Source organism: Ostrea edulis, chromosome 2 (assembly GCF_947568905.1).
Source record: "Ostrea edulis chromosome 2, xbOstEdul1.1, whole genome shotgun sequence".
Taxonomy (NCBI): Eukaryota; Metazoa; Mollusca; class Bivalvia; order Ostreida; family Ostreidae; genus Ostrea; species Ostrea edulis.
Window position 1 is genome coordinate 26,611,934 of NC_079165.1, and position 18,816 is coordinate 26,630,749.

Sequence of the window (18,816 nt, forward strand, 5' to 3'; positions counted from 1 at the left end):
TGAACAATACAAAACAAACGTGAGCTGCGATGCAATAGAAATGCATTAGTAAACAACATGCTGCTTTCAAAAATAAATGTCCTCGTATCAAGACAAAGATCAGTGGTTCTATTTGTCGATGAGATGCCACACAGCGATGCATTGTCTTATATGAAATCGACTAATTCGGTTTTGGACAGCCAGATCCCAAGATAATGTGATGTTTGACTGAAGTTAATTATCGTAAAAAGAAATGTAATTGTGATCATAATCCTTTAGTGGGTTTACAAGGCAACTTCTCCCAAAGCACACAGACATACCTCTACACACTCTGGTGCCTCGTTTCTGTAGAATTAAGTATGTTTCATGTATGCAAAGGCAAAGATAACGAACAGTGATCAATCTCATGTACAAATTTAAGAGTTTGGCAAACACGGACCCCTGGATATTGCAAAGGTGGGACCAGATGCCTAGAAGGAGTGAACATCCCCTGTCGACCGGTCACACCAACCGTGAGCCCTATATATTGATCAGGTAAACGGAGTTATCCATGTTAAGAAAGCATACTCGTTTTTCTTTACCCCTATCTTAATCAGGTAAACAGTTATCCGTAGTCAAAAATCAGTGTGTAAAGAACGGCCTAACAATCGTTATGAAACACGTCAGACAGCATTTAACCCAATGACAGGTTGCGTTGGCAAACTAGATCGTTATAACGACCATAGAATTTGCGAAATGCTGACTTTAAACGAGATTATTCAAACCCCTGCATCATCAACTTGTTATCCAGTAACCTGCCTCAATTAAAAACTGATTATATGCAGAACAAGCTCTTGCGTATCGAATCAGTTGAGGCATAAGCACCATTTGCAGGTGATAATGGAATATTGCTCATGAATATGGGAAGCTGACGTCGTTATGTTTGTCATAAAGTTGAGTTGTTAGTTTGCCGTTTACATCTATGTTCAATAAAATATCTAAGTATGAAGCAGGTGTGGAAGACTCTGTGGTGTCTTTTATTTCGAGTTCACTGGGATGAAAGGCAAAGTTAACGATCGTCATGAATCTCATAAATACCACAAGGATTACAAAATAAAGAGTTAGGCAAACATGGACCTCTGGACATACCAGAGGAGGGATCAGGTGCCTAGGAGGAGTAAGCATCCCCTATCGACCGGTCACATCAACCGTGAGTCCTATATTATATCTTGATCAGGTAAACGGAGATATCCGCAGTCACAATCAGTGTGCCAAGAACGGTCTAACAATCGGTATGGAACACGTCAGACAGCATTCGACCTAATGATAGGTTGTATTTGTAAAGGACATTCTTTATAACGACCATAGAATTTGCGAAATGCTGACTTTAAACGAGATTATTGATACCCATGTGACATAAACTTGTTTGTCAGTAGCCTGTCTTGATTTAAAAACTGATTATATGCAGAACATGCTTCTGCGTTTGGAATTGGTTGAGAAACATAACCACCATATGCAGGTGATAAAGGAATACTGCATTGCTACATCTATGTTCAATAAGATATCCAAGTATGTAGCAGATGCGGAAGACCCTGTGGTGTCTTTTAGTCTAGTTCACTGGGATATACATTTATTATGTATAGTAAAATGACTTGAGTCTGATGCGTCCTAATTCCTGTGTAACTTACCAACGCCGTCGTTTTCTTTCTTTCATGCATACATTGTAAACAATTGGCTGAGTAAAGATGTCCAAGAGTTAAATTAGTCTAGAACGAAAAACTGAACTACAATAAGTATTCCTATTCCTTTTATTTGAAATCAAATAGTTTTCATTGTAAAAGTTATCAAATAACGCCATTATATAGATACACTGATCATACTAGTTTGGAAACAAAACAAAATTCTTGATTATCAATACGTATGTTATTTATTACAGTGTCTATTGAAATCTTTGAATGCATGGTGGGATCAACATTCAGGAAGTGGGAGATTGCACATATTCATGTTACATGTATCTTCTATATTTTAAATCAAAACTGTACTTAGCTTGTAGGCCAATTACCTAAAACAAAATCATGTCTTTTATGTGAGTATTAAAAGCAAGTTTTTCAACATTACCAATCTTGACCCCAGCTTTTTTCCTGTGTATGTAATAGTTATCTTTAAAGGATGCACTTTGTGTATACAGTATTTTTTTTAAAAAACATTTGAACGAATCAATGATTATAAATAAAGCACCTACGCAAAGCTTCATATTTGTTTAACAAACTCATATTTTCCTTCCCAAAGTTTGCGATGAATGAAGAGATTTACACCCCGTGAGTGCCGCCTGTTTAATGAGAGGAAGCAATTACGTGTTGAGGATGATCTAAGAACGGTACGGAGGGTGTCAGCGGTTAGAATCAATGATTTTTTATACTTTGTCATTAGATATACAGTATCTTTATGAAGGATTGTACAATACTTTATATCGAGAGGAAGAGCCCATACAAAAGAAAAATGTTTGTTTAAAACTTAGTATTCTGAAAACAGATTTTTCGACCCACATTTAGTAACATTCAATCTATAATAACATCTAGATGATGTCATGTATGATTTATGAATTGCACAATTACAATCATCAAAATACTCGATATTTGAGGTGAATTCACGTGCTATTTAGGATCACCCCCACCCAACAAATGATGACATAGTCATGTTTGCTTTGATCTGCTATAGATCTCGATATGTTTATTACAATCAGATATCGTCATGCTTTCTAAAAGAGCGCAGAAGCGAAAGCAAATAAATGGAGTGTAGGGACTGAGCAGCCAAAATATGGGGTATTGATTTCACTACTCTGAAATCCCACGACCACATTCCACGACAAACGTCCTCCCATGTAGTAAACATAAAGCCCCGGGTGTAAATATTTTTAAATGAGTGTCAGAGAATGTGTTTGCAAGCCCGCGAACATATTGGCTTTCAAAAGATTGCGCCAGACCCTTTGCTCATAGTTTCACCCTAATTGAGTAAAATTACAGAAAATAAATTGACGAATAAGATAACACTCGTGATCTATTGTGAAAATGGTCATTAAACAAATTCAAAGTCAATTCAGTTGTCTTAAAACCGATAGATTCCATTAGCAGAAAATTGATTTGTATCAATACGAACTCACGTAAAATCAAACATTACGTTAATCATTGTTTATGAGTGTAATTTCAAGAGCGTTTGTTTCCTTTGCTGTATGTTTCAACACTTAACACAATTATTTACGAAAGGCATTCAAAAAGTTGCCCCGTCCAGGAGCATCAAATGGACCAAGTGCCTGGGACAATGGAACGTTTGTTTAGGACGGAAGTCGCGTAGGAATAAAACGCGTGATCAATCGATGGAAAACTAATCCGCGAGCCGCTATTTAATAACGAACTTGCGCTATCATCTTCATTTTAAATTAAATGATATACTCAGCAAAAACTTGACAGATAGAGGTAAGTTACATTTGTTTAGCGATACATTTAAGGTATTAGCTTTTTTTCCTTTTAATTCAATTGCAGGCTAGATTTTTTTTTCTGGTGTAGTAGACCAAAATTCTATTATGAAATGTCGCACAATGTCTAAATTCTACGAAAAAATTGCATTGCTATTTTGTCGGACAGTGACATTTCAAGTCTTAAAAACATCAGATAAATTAATATTTAATCAGTTTGTAGAAATACATGAGAGAGATTCTACCGTCATTTGTGATAATTTCCCAGATGATTCATAGGATTCAGACTTCTGACGAATCTACCAAATTTAGGTGAGATTGAATTAAAAGTGTGTAAAGCGGTTTTTATATTGTTTTCTGATCGCCATTGCTGCCGGTAGACGGACATCAGGATTTCTTCCAGGAATCCTATGGGGCATTCATCCTTACATTGTTAGGGAAAATTGTTCATCTATAAAACGCCTTTATATTCAATTTCTGTTGAGGAATTTTTGGCAATCCTTGTTGAGAGATGCACCATTTTTTTTTTTTTAGTTTACCATATTATCAATTTGTTCAAAATCTGTTCGAGTTTGTAATAATGTAATTACATTGATTCATTCAACTAAATTCAACATATTTCATAATGAAAAAAAAAATATCGAATGAAATTACATGTATAATTATCATTTTTTTTTCTTTTATGAAAAGTAACTTAGATGGAATTTCGGACGTTCCAAACAGTAGGTTGAATAGAAGTCAAACAATCAATTTCCAATACAAAAAATATTTTGTTTCCTCCAAGCCATGTGCCGCATATATTTCTTACTGTAGAAAACAACCTCGCGAGCAGTACTGTTTCAGTCTTACAATGTACCTAGGTTAGGGAAGCGGAAATCCACTAACCGCTGGCTCCCACGGGTTCCCGACTTCTCTAGGAGTTAGTGACAATGGCGATGGTGTTCTTTATTGTATGGTTAGTTGGTTGTTTGTTTTACATCCCCTGAAAATAGTTTACTCTTATTGAGACTTCAACAGCTGTAGATGAAGTACCACAAATTTAGACCTATGCTTAATAGCTCAGGGCCGTAGCAGTGAGGCTTCTTTAACGTGCGAACGCCTGTTATAACACGGGGCCCCCATTTTTAAGGTCATATCCGAAAGACTCCGTGACTCTTACTTCTAAATGCGGAGCGTTAGGAGAAGGAGTAATCACTACCTAAATTTTCGACTCAGTTTGACGCGACCGTGGCACAAACCGGACTCGAACTCACGATCTCTCGTTACGAAGCAAGCGCTCTACCATTAAGCTTCCGCGACCGGTGTGTCATATGAGATGTTTGATTTGTACTATTGTTGCAGGAATACAGGAGTGCGTTTTGTATCTTCCATGATTGCTAACGTGGGATCTATGATGAATTGATATTCGGTTTCATGAAATATATGATTCATAAATTCTATCACATTTCCGGTTTCCTTCACTGTGATGACTCAAAGAAGTTATTTTCATTCAGCATCCTAAATATATTTCAATGATGGAATATTGATGATATTTCGTAGGAACAGTGCAAGAGGAGAAAATCTAGTGTACCGATTCATTTTAATATGACTGTCGATGAACTCAACGTAACCATTTCATTCAAAGCTCAGCAGATACTTAACAGTTTGATTTATTTTTAAATTGAAGGTATTAGTTGCATTTTATTTCTGGGACACATTCGAAAGTAAAACCGTTCACGATTTTCTGATTTAATATTCCCCCCCCCCCTTCCCCCGCTTAGCTATTTAAGAAGTAAGATTTTTCTTCAGAAAAAATAAAAATAAAACTGACTTTGGAGTAGTCATAAGATTTTAACAGAAAAAGTAAAGATAACGAACAATGATCAATCTCATAGTTCCTATAAAGAATACAAAATTAAGTGTAAGGCAAATACGGACCCCTGGACATATCAGAGGTGGGATCAGGTGCCCGGGAGGAGTAAGCATCCCCCGTGAACCGGTCACAGAAACCAATGACATAGGAAGTTTTCATCATCTCTATGATACTTATTGCAACTCGTACACTTAAGGTGGGTCGATCCTCATGTGACTTATCAATATTAATGGTTAAAAGTGCAAAATCTGTATTAATTTCCATTCAATATAGTTAAATTTAATCAATAACCAAAGAAAATGTGTATGTTGCCACATTTTTAAAGATGTCAGACATAAAAAATCGAAAGTATATGTTAACATCAGAAAATCACACAATTTCGTTATACAGAATAATTAAAATAGATAAAAACTTGTTGAAATGACAAATTTTAAATGTCAACAATTTAAAAATAAATGTTAATTCATAAATATGTATAAATTAATTGTGGATATTAGGGAAATCATGTATAATAGACATACAGTTGAAGAAATACTAGCATAGGAGTTATTGCCCTTGACAACATTTTTTTAATTAGAAAGAATTGATTATCTATGGAAAATATAAACTTTTTCAAAATCAATAGTTTACCAGTATGCAATGAATTAAATTCCTCCGAAAGATATGTTTCTATCATGCACAAATTTTGATAAAGATTTTTGCAAATACCTATGACATCACACGAGGATCGATTAACACTTGCTACAAAAAAAAAATTAAAACATGGAAGGGTTGATATATGAGTTTTGACTTATTCTGGTTGTATTTAGTGTTGCACTAATTTCTAAAATGTTAGGGAATTGTATCATTTGTCTATTGTGTCATATATTGTCCTTTAATAACTTTTCTCATTGTATTGGACAGAATTTTGAAATTGTGGACAGAAATTGAATTCCATGCTGTGAAATTTATTCAATTTACTTATATAAACATGAATGCGACTTACGTTTTCATCAATTTTGAACAAAAAGGTTTGTAGTAAGTACATGCATGACCTTAATAGGAGGTTATTGATGATTTAAACCTTTAAATTCCTGCATAGATATCCGTTCCCTATTTGGGCTCTTTCCTATTTCAAAACACGTGTGAAACATGTTGTATTTGATTTCATGTCCTCATAGATCACACGACTATTTCTCACTTTTAACCCCCCCCCCCTCCATTATATTGTAAATAGTTATGTGCTTATATTTTATGTTTGGAAATTAAACTCACGGCGAACAAATAACTATATGAAATAATGCCATTCATGATTACAATGAAAAACGAATTTAGCGCTTCACTGTCTGTGTGTGTGATATGTGTTATGAAATATTTCTGTTATTAAGATAACGTTTTCAGATTTGTAAAATAAATTTCCCTGCGAGATGTAGATTTCTTGAAAAGCCTGTACAGAATGGACAGAATTTGAAGTGTATCAAAGAGGCGAATTATTAATTCTTCTAGATATTTTTATCCTATTTGATAAAAATGCAAAGCAAATTCAACAACAAAATAAAAGAAAAACAACTAAACATTAATACCCCCAAAACATTTCTTTTGAAGAGCATTTTTTTCTTTTTTGATTAGTAATTAACACAAACATAGAATCACTTCGAATTGTTTATATAAAAAGCATTGCAAATTCACCAGCGACAATACTTTTCCCCCATGGTTTTCCTTTAAACAAGAGCCCATGAACACATTATTTTTCTGCACCAAATTTTTCATCTTTACAGTATTTAATATCGTTATCTAGCTTATGTAAATCGGGTAGCCTGGATTCTTAGTCGCATTTTTTCCCCTCGCGCCAAAAATTGAACCTGCCAAAATGAACGATTTGACAAAAGTTCGAATTCTCTCTGACCTACGTAAATCTCAGGCAAGAGTTCACAATTGCAAAAATAACTTCAATATACACACTTGAATTGTACAGAAGGCTGTTCAGGCTTGGGTTTCTATAAAAAAAATCTCAAACTTAAGTTTGAAATTTATTTTATTGGAGCAGTCAGAATTTTAGCAAAATTTAGAGAAATCCAGGCCAGTTCATGTGTGAATTGTTTTTATACATAGATATGGCACGCCAAATTCACAAAAATGAGCTAAACATAGTTTCACAGTTGATAAACTAGGTTTATTGACTGTAAACTATAGTTTACGGACCGTAAACTATAGTTAACGACGTTAATCTATATTTCACATCTGTAAACCATAGTTAACAGATAATCTATGTTTCACAAGCGTAAACTATAATTAACAATGAAAACAATCATTAGCGATTGCAAAACATAGTTTATCTGATAAATACGGTTTCACGATTGTAAACTACGGTTTACAAGTCTAAACTATTATTAAGTTTATCTGATAAATATAGTATCACAATTTGTGAAACTAGGATTAACAATTGTGAACTATAGTTAACGAATGTAAATTATAGTTTACAAATGTGAATCTGTATTTATCAGCAAAATCTATTGTTAACGTTTATTTAAAGACAGATAAACTTGGATTAGCATTTGTAAACTATAGTTTACAACCGTTAAATATAGTTTTACGGATGAAAACTATAGTTAACGAATCGTTAACTATAGTTTACAGTTCGTAAACTATAGTTTACAGTCGATAAACCTAGTTTATCAACTGTGAAACTATGTTTAGCTCATTTTTGTGAATTTGGCGTGCCATACATAGAGAACATACTGTAAAGTACCCCTCATTAACAACATAAGATTCTGTTCTAATGAAAAGGAACACTCTAGTACACTCATTCATTTATCTTTTTGCAACGTGACTAATTACGTGTAATTAGGTAATGAAGCTAAACCAGGTGAGGTCACACGTGACACGACTTTCTGGTAATACCTGCGTCATTCCGCTTAGCCGGGTTTACTGCCGTACACCGTCATTATCCGCTGTTCGATTAGACAATGAACATGTGTGTGCACTTTGCAATTTGTAAAAATGTCAGTAGTAACTAACAGCATTTCATAATTAGCTGGTTATCCGGTCGCCCAATGACACTTGAAATGAACATTTCAATATAGGATGTTCTCTGCTGAAATACTAACATATCCGTAGTTCCAATTTCCTATCGCTGTTGTTTAACAACGAACAGAATGGGTGGGAAATATGATGTATCACCTTTCAATAAGAAGTAATTTTTCAATTGGGAAAAAAAGTCGTACGAAGAGTTATGACTTGTATTTATAATTATACAAGAAAACTAGCATTAAATCTTTTGTTGATAACCATAAATTCTCAGAATATGCAAATTTACATTATTTCTATACACGGTAATAGTGTAATTTCCGGTTATTGAAACCAGAGGAGGAATGGAAGGATTGCTACTAAGCGAAGGCCAAAGATTACGGACAGACTGTGTAAGACAGGAAAGGAGAAAATGTTTGTTTGGCTAAAAGCACCAAATCTTTGTATCAGTCGGAAATTGCTGACGAATTCTGTTACCGCCCAAGCTACAATTCACACCAAGGTTAGAGGAAAGCCCTAGCATATCACTGATGTATGAGGAAGCAAGGAATTTACATTATCTACGCAGAATTAAACACAAGTACAAAAAAAAAAAAGAAAAAGCAAAACGTACCGAATTTCCGTCTACAATACTCGTAGATTATTGTTTTTAATATTTCCTTGACTATTCCCATCCTTGGAATACTGATTATTGTAAGTGCAGCTTTGATACGTTTGAATGCGTTTAGCTATGCGTAGTCCGGGTAGTTTTGTTAGAAGCAGTGTTTGGGTTGAGCTGATGTGCTGTGTTGGATGCTGCACGGGTTTAATGTAAGCATAAAAACTTACACCTAAGCATTAATGCGAAAGCAACAAGATCTTACTAACAACTACCAAAAAATTCCTGGAGATTTTCGGTATCGTAACTTCTAATGAGATTTGCGAACCATGGATCCAACGAGAATTAGATTCCACAACTATGATTGATTTTACAGTTTTTCAAATGATTTTGTAAATACGCCGTTTTGAAACTGTTTAAATGTTACAGAGCCAACGGTTTATACTAAATCGCTGGCTAAATTGTGAAAGATCTCTTGTGAGGAAACAATAGTTTGTCTTTGTTCAATTCATTCTGCGTATTCGTGCACATTAAAATTGATAAATGTTTAGAACCGCGAATCAAAAACTGTTTAGCAATTCAAAGCATATTTCACATAATTTGAAATAAGCTATAATCTTTATTTTTAAAGTCGGACATACAAACAACGATGAACATTAGCTATATACTAGCTATTTACCGACTTGTACGGATGTTGGTGTTAGTGGTCATTTTGTGGGAGGATATCGGAGTGCTCGGAGGAAACCCACGTGTCTGAGCGGGCGACCACCATACCTTCTCACCATCACTAGCGATAACGGGGGTCGAACTCGGGTCGCAGCGGTGAAAAACTAGAGCTACGGCTGGATATTTGGACTGACGCCTTCACCGAATCTCGGAGTAGTCCCTCATAATTAATGTATGTACATCTACATTCAGGTTCGGCTAGTTCTAGCAATTAAAGTGCACTTAGGTGACACTGCTATTGGCTTTAAATAAGAGATTTGACTGTTGAACTTACAGTGAAGTGATTAGAGTCCCATATTATCAATGGAATACCTTATAGAAACCACATAGTCTTTCTCTTATCAATCTATATCACTAGTAATGTTGCATTGCTTACCGTCTAGATATGAGAACCAGTAATTAAATTTCCCGTTCAAATGAGGATTCCCATGAAGGAATTGTTTTTCTCCTGATATTGGAGAGTTCCTATAGTCTGGGTTTTTTTTATATTAGTGATATAGTAACTGTGCATTCCTACTGTATATCACTAAAAAGAAAAACAGACTATAGGAACTCTTCAGTATCAGGAGATATTCAATCCTCATTTGAATGGAAATTTAATGACTGTTTATTTTGGAATGTTCCTATCTAAAAAGTGAGCAATGCAAAATTAATAGTAATAGAAAGTAAATCTAACAGTCAAATCACTTATGAAGCGAACGACAGTGTCATCTAAGTGCACATTAACTGCTAGAACTGGCCGAAGTTGAATGTAAATTTGCAGACATGAATTACGAATTCGATGAAGGTGCCAGTCCAAATATCCAGTCCAGATTAGAGTGCTACGACTGCCCTACCCGGACACATATTACATGAACACATTACACATTGACAATAAATGCATATGTTCAATCATTATATCACCAAAATGCACGCAATGAATTTAAAAGTAAAACAAGATTTAAAAAAAAGAGAATCAGGAGAAAGCAAGGCGTTAAAGTAAAACTGTTTTCTTTTCTTTCATTAAGAGAAAAATTATTACAACTTGAGACAGAAACTAATCTAGTTTACTTCTAAAATCTTACTTTCGGGTTACCATACACTGAATAAATTTAAATGTATTTACGATCAATAATCTCAAACATTTTTTCAATTGCAAATAGTACATATAAGTTCCTAAATACTTTTGGCAAGTCATGCCGTTTGGGTACAATTAATTTCTCATTACCCAATTTTGCACAATCATGCACATTTGCTTCAATCATACCATAATTATCAAACAATAATCACGATCAAGCTTTTCAAAAAGATCTTCATCAATGTCGGAGTGGTCGCTCTTGGAAGGACGTCTTTTTAAACTATGTATAAATTAGCATAATTAAAGGTTATGTATTATAACAACTTGATTTATTTAATCACTGACAGTGCAATACATTTACCATCTGTTTTTTACAATGGCTTATTCTTTCCTTTTCAACATACTTTTGTTAAACTGATATAGCTAGTTTTCATTTCTATGTAAATATATATATATACATATATATATATATATAACTGTACATCGGAATCAATATAGCATTACCTGTGTAAACATCGGGAAAAACATACCATTACATGTATATATATCGGAATCAATATACTATCACATGTATATACATCGGAATCAAAATACCATCACCTGTATATACATCGGGATCAATATACCATTAAATGTGTATACAACGGAATAAATATACCATCACATGCATGTACATCATTATCGTATTCGATATATATACATGTGACTGTATATTGATGCCAATGTAAGTACATGTGATGGTATATCAATTCCGATGTACATGTATATACATGTGATGGTATGTTGATCCCGATGTATATACGTCACATGCATATACATTTTAATTGATATGCCATCACATGTATATACATCGGGATCAATATACCATCACATGTATATACATCAGAATCTATATACCTTTACAATACCTGTATATGTATATATATCGGGATCAACATACCATTACATGTATATACATCGGGATCAGCATATTATTACATGTATATGAATTGGAATCAATATAATACCATCATTTGTTTATACCGTCATCTGATATACATGTATATCATGAATTGATATATTATTACATGTATATACCCCCGGAATCAATATACCTTTACATGTATAAACATCGGAATCAATATGTCCTTATTCAGATAGCAGTAGTTTGAGTTATTGTATCGTGTTATCGATGCCAGCTTTAAACAGAAGAATGTATACCACGAGCAAGGAAGGGTCATCCAATGTTTCAGCTAGATTCAACACATACCTCTTCGTGTTGTAAACTGTGCAGTGCCAATTACTACATACAACTAGTATAAAAATAAAAATATTCGTACAAACCCATTCTTCCCAAGAAGTGACTGGACTTGGATATCTGTATTCTAGATGTTGCTCCTATAAAAATATCAGGAATGTCATCTGATTGAAGAGTTTCAACATTAGGAATACCAAAATCCGTTCAATCAAAAACACGTACAGTAGGAGACTAATAATCCCCACCTCTATTGTTATGAAATAGTTATTCATCGAAATGTTTTCCGCTATTTCAAATTCGGAACAAGAACATTTTATAGGTTTTAGCTTTTCGTATAAGATACAATTTTTCGATTACTTGGTGGAAAGCTTGTTGGTATAGTTTGACCAGGCATGGGGAAAATGCATTCCAATCGCTAACACGATAGTAGTAAGTGCGATGTGAATGCAAAACAAAATTATCATTATGGGAAATGCTAATCAAATTATCAAATCTACTACCATTAAGAGTGTGTTCGGATAGCATTCTTTTGAAACAATTCAAAATCATTTGGTGACATTGGGAATAAAAGAGATGAATTGTTGACAAAAGAAATGGATAGTATAGAAAATACAATTATTCAAAATAATTAGTCATAATGGGGAGAACTGCCATTAAGATTGTCCATTTTGCAAATTTCTGTTTTCAGACGAAGATAATAAACATGTTTATTGACAGTGCTAATTTGACCGTCTTTTTCGTTCTACGGAGGCGTTACAAGATTGCTCATCAACGGATACCGTAAAATGGTGCTCATTGTCGGGTAAAGATCTTATAAATTGTCATCATAGGAAAACTCTTCTAAACAGGCAATTACAATGAAGGGGAAAAAACAGTATTCATTATTCATTGTATAAGCTAAAGAAAACATGCAGTGACATTAACACGGGCACTTAATCCATTCTACTTTATCAGCCATAAAGTCTAGAATACAGTGGAACCAATCAGTTCTTCTCCTCATAACGAGAAGTTGACTGTTTTGCTTTGTAATTTTCCCGTTGCATCAGATCAGCTATAAAATTTGAATATTGAGGTCGATCTCGTGATGTAGAAAGTTGTCTATCAATAAATCTCACTGTTGGCCACTTAAAACCGATCGATCCAGGCGAAAGCAGTGCATAGGTTTCATTGAATGGATTTAATGGAAAATCTTAAAACAAGACAAATTATTGAAAATTTGTTACACTTGTGAATCTGGTAATATATATGAGAGCTTTATGATCCATACCAGGTAAGAAAATATACATTTAAAACATCTACCAAGTAAGATTGCTTGAAAGTTAGTTTCATTATATTCATCATCTCTTCCTACTATCCACATTTTGATCATAAATTAATCAAGAAAATTTCAAAATTCTATAAAATGAACACGTTTAATGTTTGTTCATTTTCAATACATTTCTTGAAATGAAATTTTAAAAAATGATATTTATCAACTTATAGATTATTGCACTGAATGCAATGAAATTCATTTTACATTTGACAACATTGTTAAAATGTTTTTCAACAGATTTGTCATTTTTATTCTAAATATTTCATTTGAAATTAAAAATTTCGTGAAATCAACACTTTATTATTTTTTTTTAAAATCCTTTCACAAATACATTTTTTTTCATTTCAAAACTTAGTACTATCAAAGTTTTTATCCTTAAAATCGGGATTTCTGTTCGTTTCTTAGTTATCATCCTTAATGATTGTCTATAAATATGAGACAAAGGCTTCTGACACCAAATCAAACTGTAAGAACTCTAAAACAAAATTTTGGTATAGTGACATTTCTAATATATTCATCATAAACCTCGGGTTCAGCCTTGCTTTTACCCGACTTAAGAGTTACTGCGCGCCCTTAAAAGTGAGATCCCGTGTCGCGGCGGGCGTTGGCACGATAAAGAACCTTCGCTGTTACGATTTGTCTACCTGTGTGGCGCCTCTTGATATGAGTAAAAAATAAAACAATACGACACTTTGGGCAAATCCGTCAGACAACCCCGAATCAAATTACCATATTTTACATATAGTAATACAAAATGTGGTCTAAATATGACTCGTGGTAAATTGTATTGTATTGATCTAGGCACCTGATCCCACCTCTGATGTGTCCAGGGGTCCGTGTTTGCCCAACTATCTATTTTGTATTGCTTGTAGGAGTTATGAGATTGATCACTGTTCGTTATCTTCACCTTGCATTGAATGGATACTTCTAAAGAAATCATCGGGATATTTATAGAATTTTATGTACAAAATGAATGTTTCAAAGGATTCATCCGAACACTGAATACCTTGTTCATTCATTTTTCTCTAAAATCTAACTTGGCTGCAAAATAAACTGAGTAGTAGCAATAACAATCTCAGGAACGTTCAATTTCTGCACACTAGCGACCCAAACATCCAATAATTAATGAACATCAAGAGTATGGAGAACCTGTCTCTATTTTATTAGTTATGGAATCAGTGAAAGATATCAAGTTTTGATTTCTCAAGATTGGTAATGTAAAGATTGAATGTAAGCGAGCTATTCAAGATTGGCAATGTAAAGATCGAATGTAAGCGAGCTATTCAAGATTGACAATGTAAAGATTGAATGTAAGTGAGAATAGTTTGGACGTGAAAAGGTTGATATAACAAGGGTCACGTTCTGGGGATTCATAAACTGAAGTCTCTTGTTTCTTAAAAGATTGGTTGGTTGTATATTGTTTAACGTCCCGCTCGAGAATTGTTCACTCATATGAAGACGTCACCAGGGTACCGCTAAAATGCGAAACGAAATCGAAACCAAACGAAATGAAACGAAGTCTACCGAAAAGAAATCTACCGACACGAAACCAAACGATACGAAATCAAATCAAAATCGAACGAAACACAACAGATTGTGTAGCCGAACTCTTTAATTATAATAGTAATCAATGGTCAAGTGTCTCAGGTCCCTGTAAAAGTTGCCACATATAAATGAAATAGGCCTCCCCTTCGCTTCGTTTCGGTAGATTTCGTTCGGTACCCACGTCAACATTGCCTGTGAAGGGCTGCAAAATTTAGACCTATGCTCGGCACTTACGGCCTTTGAGCAGAGAGGGATCTTTATCGTGCTACACCGGCTGTTACACGGGACCTCGGTTTTTGCGGTCTTTATATCCGACCGCCCTATTTAGTCGCCTCTTACAACAAGCAAGGGGTACTGAGTACCTATTCTAGCACGGATCTTAAATGAATTAAACGTTAATTAGTAATAATATCTTAAACTTATATATGTATAATCTGTGTATTTTCAATTTATTGTAAATGAGATAAGGACCTCGATGTCTGACTTTTAATAAATCACATACATTAATTATGGAAGCATTCCCAGGGTTTCTATTGTTCACTAATATCAAATTTAGAATTTTTCTACTCCTGCTTTAAGCGGATATCAGAGTATTAATTGTAAATATAATTCAAGCGAACTGATTAAAACTGCTACTAGACTCTAAAATAACATCCTTTTGAATATGTTGACGTTTTCTGCTAATTACAAACGACTTTAGCTATTTCATTTAGAGAGGTTTATCCAATTTCAATGATATGTCCATTCAAGATATAAATGTCACTAATGTACGTTACCGAGGTTTATGGTGTTGGAGTGTAATTTCAGAAACCGAATGAGTGCTTCGTCAGGACATATTGATTTCCCATTAATGATGCCCATGTCATTTCCCACCTGAGTTTTCAATGAAGAAAATTTGTGCAAGTTCAGTTGGTACCAGTTAGTGATAGGATTTTCATTTGTTTAATTGCACTTGGTTTGAAAATCCGAAAGGCTTCTTGAAACATTTTTTTTTTTTTTTTGTTGCTTTTGGTAAATGCAGTTTAAGTAGGTTCTAAACTTTATAGGTTTGATAAGCGTATGAGATGACGTATACTATGACGTACTTATACTATATATACGATCAAAATATTTTTTAAAAACCAAATCTAAACACCGTTGATAATATCTTAACTTTTGTTCAAGTTGTCAATGCAAAATGAAAAAAGTTCATACAGTTGAAAGTTCCAAAATATCGAGTTTTGTATTGGAACAAGGACCACCCAGAACGAGGCTCAACAGCCTGAAGTCACATGATTACTGATAAGGAAAATTCACGTAACAAAAAGTGAACGTTTTTTAAAATCATTTGCAACAAATCAAGATTCTGACTAGAATTTAAAAAGTGAACGTTTTTTAAAATCATTTGCAACAAGATTCTAATTAGAATTCAGGCGAGCTGGTGTACTACATGTCTGTCTACAGGTTTAATATACGTGAGTCATGGGGATGTGTTGCTCTTCTTTACAAATGATGCACTAGAAGCATGATCTAGAAAAAACGATCAATATGCAAAACAGTTAACAATATTAGAGGAAATTCGGTCCATTTTCTATCCCCTTTTTTTTTTTAAATTTACCAGTGCTTGTTTAGATATACAGTCGAACCTCGTTATCTCGAACTTGATTGGGCCGAGAAAAAGAGATATACTCGAGGATTCGAGATATTGAGGGCAAATACTTATAAAATGAGTGGATGGAACTTCAAAATCATTTCAACATTTCCATGGTATTCGATATATTGGTGTTCAAGATACCGAAGTTCAGCTGTATTTTGTATATAGACAAACTATGTTCATTAATCGTGTTCATGATACAAATTTGGGCAACATTTGTTGTAAACCATATTATGAATTACGATATGTCAAACATGATATTTGATATGCATTTTCTTTCTACATTTTAGATGCGTTTGTTAATTTTCTTTGGGCTGATTTGCCTGTCAACAGCTGACAAGGAGAACCCAATTCCTGTCAGCGACACAGGAGAAGGCACGCGCTGTGACGCGGACTTAGACGTCGCTCAGACCTGTATCACGTGTTCCAGACTCCCCCAAGTCATTGCCGTCAAGTTGACGGACTGCTGCAGTGAAGACAAAGCATTTAAATTCTGTCAGATTTGTACGAAAATAACCGAGGAGTGCCTAAAAGAAGCCTTTAGTATCAACAATCTCAAGGAAGGTGTAATTCTAGATAATCCCGAAGACAGTGAAGAAGAATTCGTACCGGAAGATAATGAGGAGAACGAAATGGATAAGAGGTATGGAGCACTGTCGATGAGCGGTTCTAGTGGATACTTATACGGAAAGCGAAATGTTGATAAGAGATATGGACGCTTAGGATTTGGCGGATCTCGTGGTTTTCTATATGGAAAACGTAGTGATGATAAGCGGTACAGTCGCCTCGGTATCGGTGGATCAAGAGGATTTTTGTACGGTAAGAGGGACATGGATAAACGATATAAAAGTTTAGGAATGGGCGGATCTACTGGCTATTTGTATGGGAAACGCAGCGACGAAGAAAAAAGATTCGGAAAATTGGGATTAGGTGGGTCAAGTGGTTATCTCTACGGAAAACGGGACGGTGATAAAGAAAAACGTTTCTGGAGACTCGGTGTGAAAGGGTCCAGGGGCTTTTTTTATGGAAACCCAAACAAACGCTTTGGACGGTTAGGCGTGGGTTCGTCTAGCGGCTACTTATATGGTAAACGCTGAGCAAACAAACAACTTCATTGGTTCTTGGGGATTATGTGGATCCCTGGATAATAACAAGTGTTTGCATGCCAAATGCAAAATGTATATTTTACTTGTTACAACATTGTATATTTATTTTATTACTGTTTTAAATGCAATTGTTTTTGTACCTGTATTCAGTTTGACAATCAGACTTGTGTTTATGATCTTATATGGTGTACATTTCAGTCATCTCAGTAATAAACATTCAAACTTCGTTGAGGTTGTTAGTGTATTTAACATAAAATGCCTTCCAGACAAAACGAGATGTACTCGTTTTGAATTTTTCTTCATTCCTGGTTGCAAAAATGCAAAGATCGTATCATTTAATAAAAACAAGAATAAAACTTTCTGTAAGGCTGCAGAATCGTATAGTGTAATGCTTACGTGGTTCAAGATTACTGTGACAGGGAGAAAATACAACGGACCAGACCGAGATTCAAAACTGACCTTTGAATCTCTATTTAGTTGCTCTGCCAACAGAGCTATCTGACCACCCGTGATCAAAGCCATCTGACTGTCTTATATTGTCTTCGTTCTTATAAACACACAACCCAGATTCGTTTTAACCTTGGCAGGAGTTTCATCTGCAAATCCAGGTGGTCAATGACACCAAATGTAGTATGGGAGAGGAGAAAATCTTTGGCTGGACCGGGAATCGAATCCGGGACCCCTGTATTACATAATGCAGAACTTTCACTCTAATGAAACATGTAATATCTCTTTTGTTTTAAAAATCATTATATCTGGCCAACTACGATCGAACTGCCACATTCCTACCTCCTTAAATGTCTCCACACTTGAAGACATCAACTCAGGATCTTTATCCCCTGGCAGGCATTTTCGCCTGTCAGTTCCAGGGGCTAGTCTATGGAACTAAATGTAACAGGAAGGGAGAAAAAGCAACGGGCCAGACCGGGATTCGAACCCGCGCCCCCTGAAAAGCGATTCAGTTGCTCTACCAACTGAGCTATCTGACCATCGACGAAGAAACCCGTCTGACCGCCACAGTACAATAATTCCATTCATTCTATTACATCAATTACTATTTCATGACGTAATGAATTGTGTAATTCCGCCGCGGACAGACGATATCCGATTAACCTAAGAACAGGTAGATTTCGTGGGCGTTGACTAAAAATTAGGCCTTTAAAAGATCTCATTATATCAATTGTATCTTGATATCATTATGATATGTAGAGTTGCTAATGTGAATAAAAAGGTAAATAGTTTTGTTGTGAAATTATTAACTAGCACCAATGAAGTTCCTTTGTTCAAATATTATCTAAATTCGTCCATCTTTCT

At 34.7% G+C, this 18,816-nt stretch overlaps 1 protein-coding gene across 3 annotated transcripts; it reads left to right on the forward strand.

Moving 5' to 3' along the window:
• Window positions 1-3,272: 3,272 nt before the first annotated feature.
• Window positions 3,273-17,729, forward strand: LOC125680341 (uncharacterized). 3 transcript variants are annotated; one of them, XM_048919826.2, is made up of 2 exons: window positions 3,273-3,431; window positions 16,687-17,729. In XM_048919826.2, the coding sequence occupies exon 2, from the start codon at window positions 16,687-16,689 to the stop codon at window positions 17,491-17,493; it is 807 nt and encodes a 268-aa protein (XP_048775783.1). In that variant the 5' UTR covers window positions 3,273-3,431; the 3' UTR covers window positions 17,494-17,729. The 3 variants fall into 3 exon arrangements, with proteins under 3 accessions (XP_048775783.1, XP_056012515.1, XP_048775784.1); XM_056156540.1 differs by lacking the exon at window positions 3,273-3,431 and adding an exon at window positions 3,652-3,742; XM_048919827.2 differs by lacking the exon at window positions 3,273-3,431 and adding an exon at window positions 12,749-13,176.
• The last annotated feature ends 1,087 nt before the right edge of the window (window positions 17,730-18,816 follow it).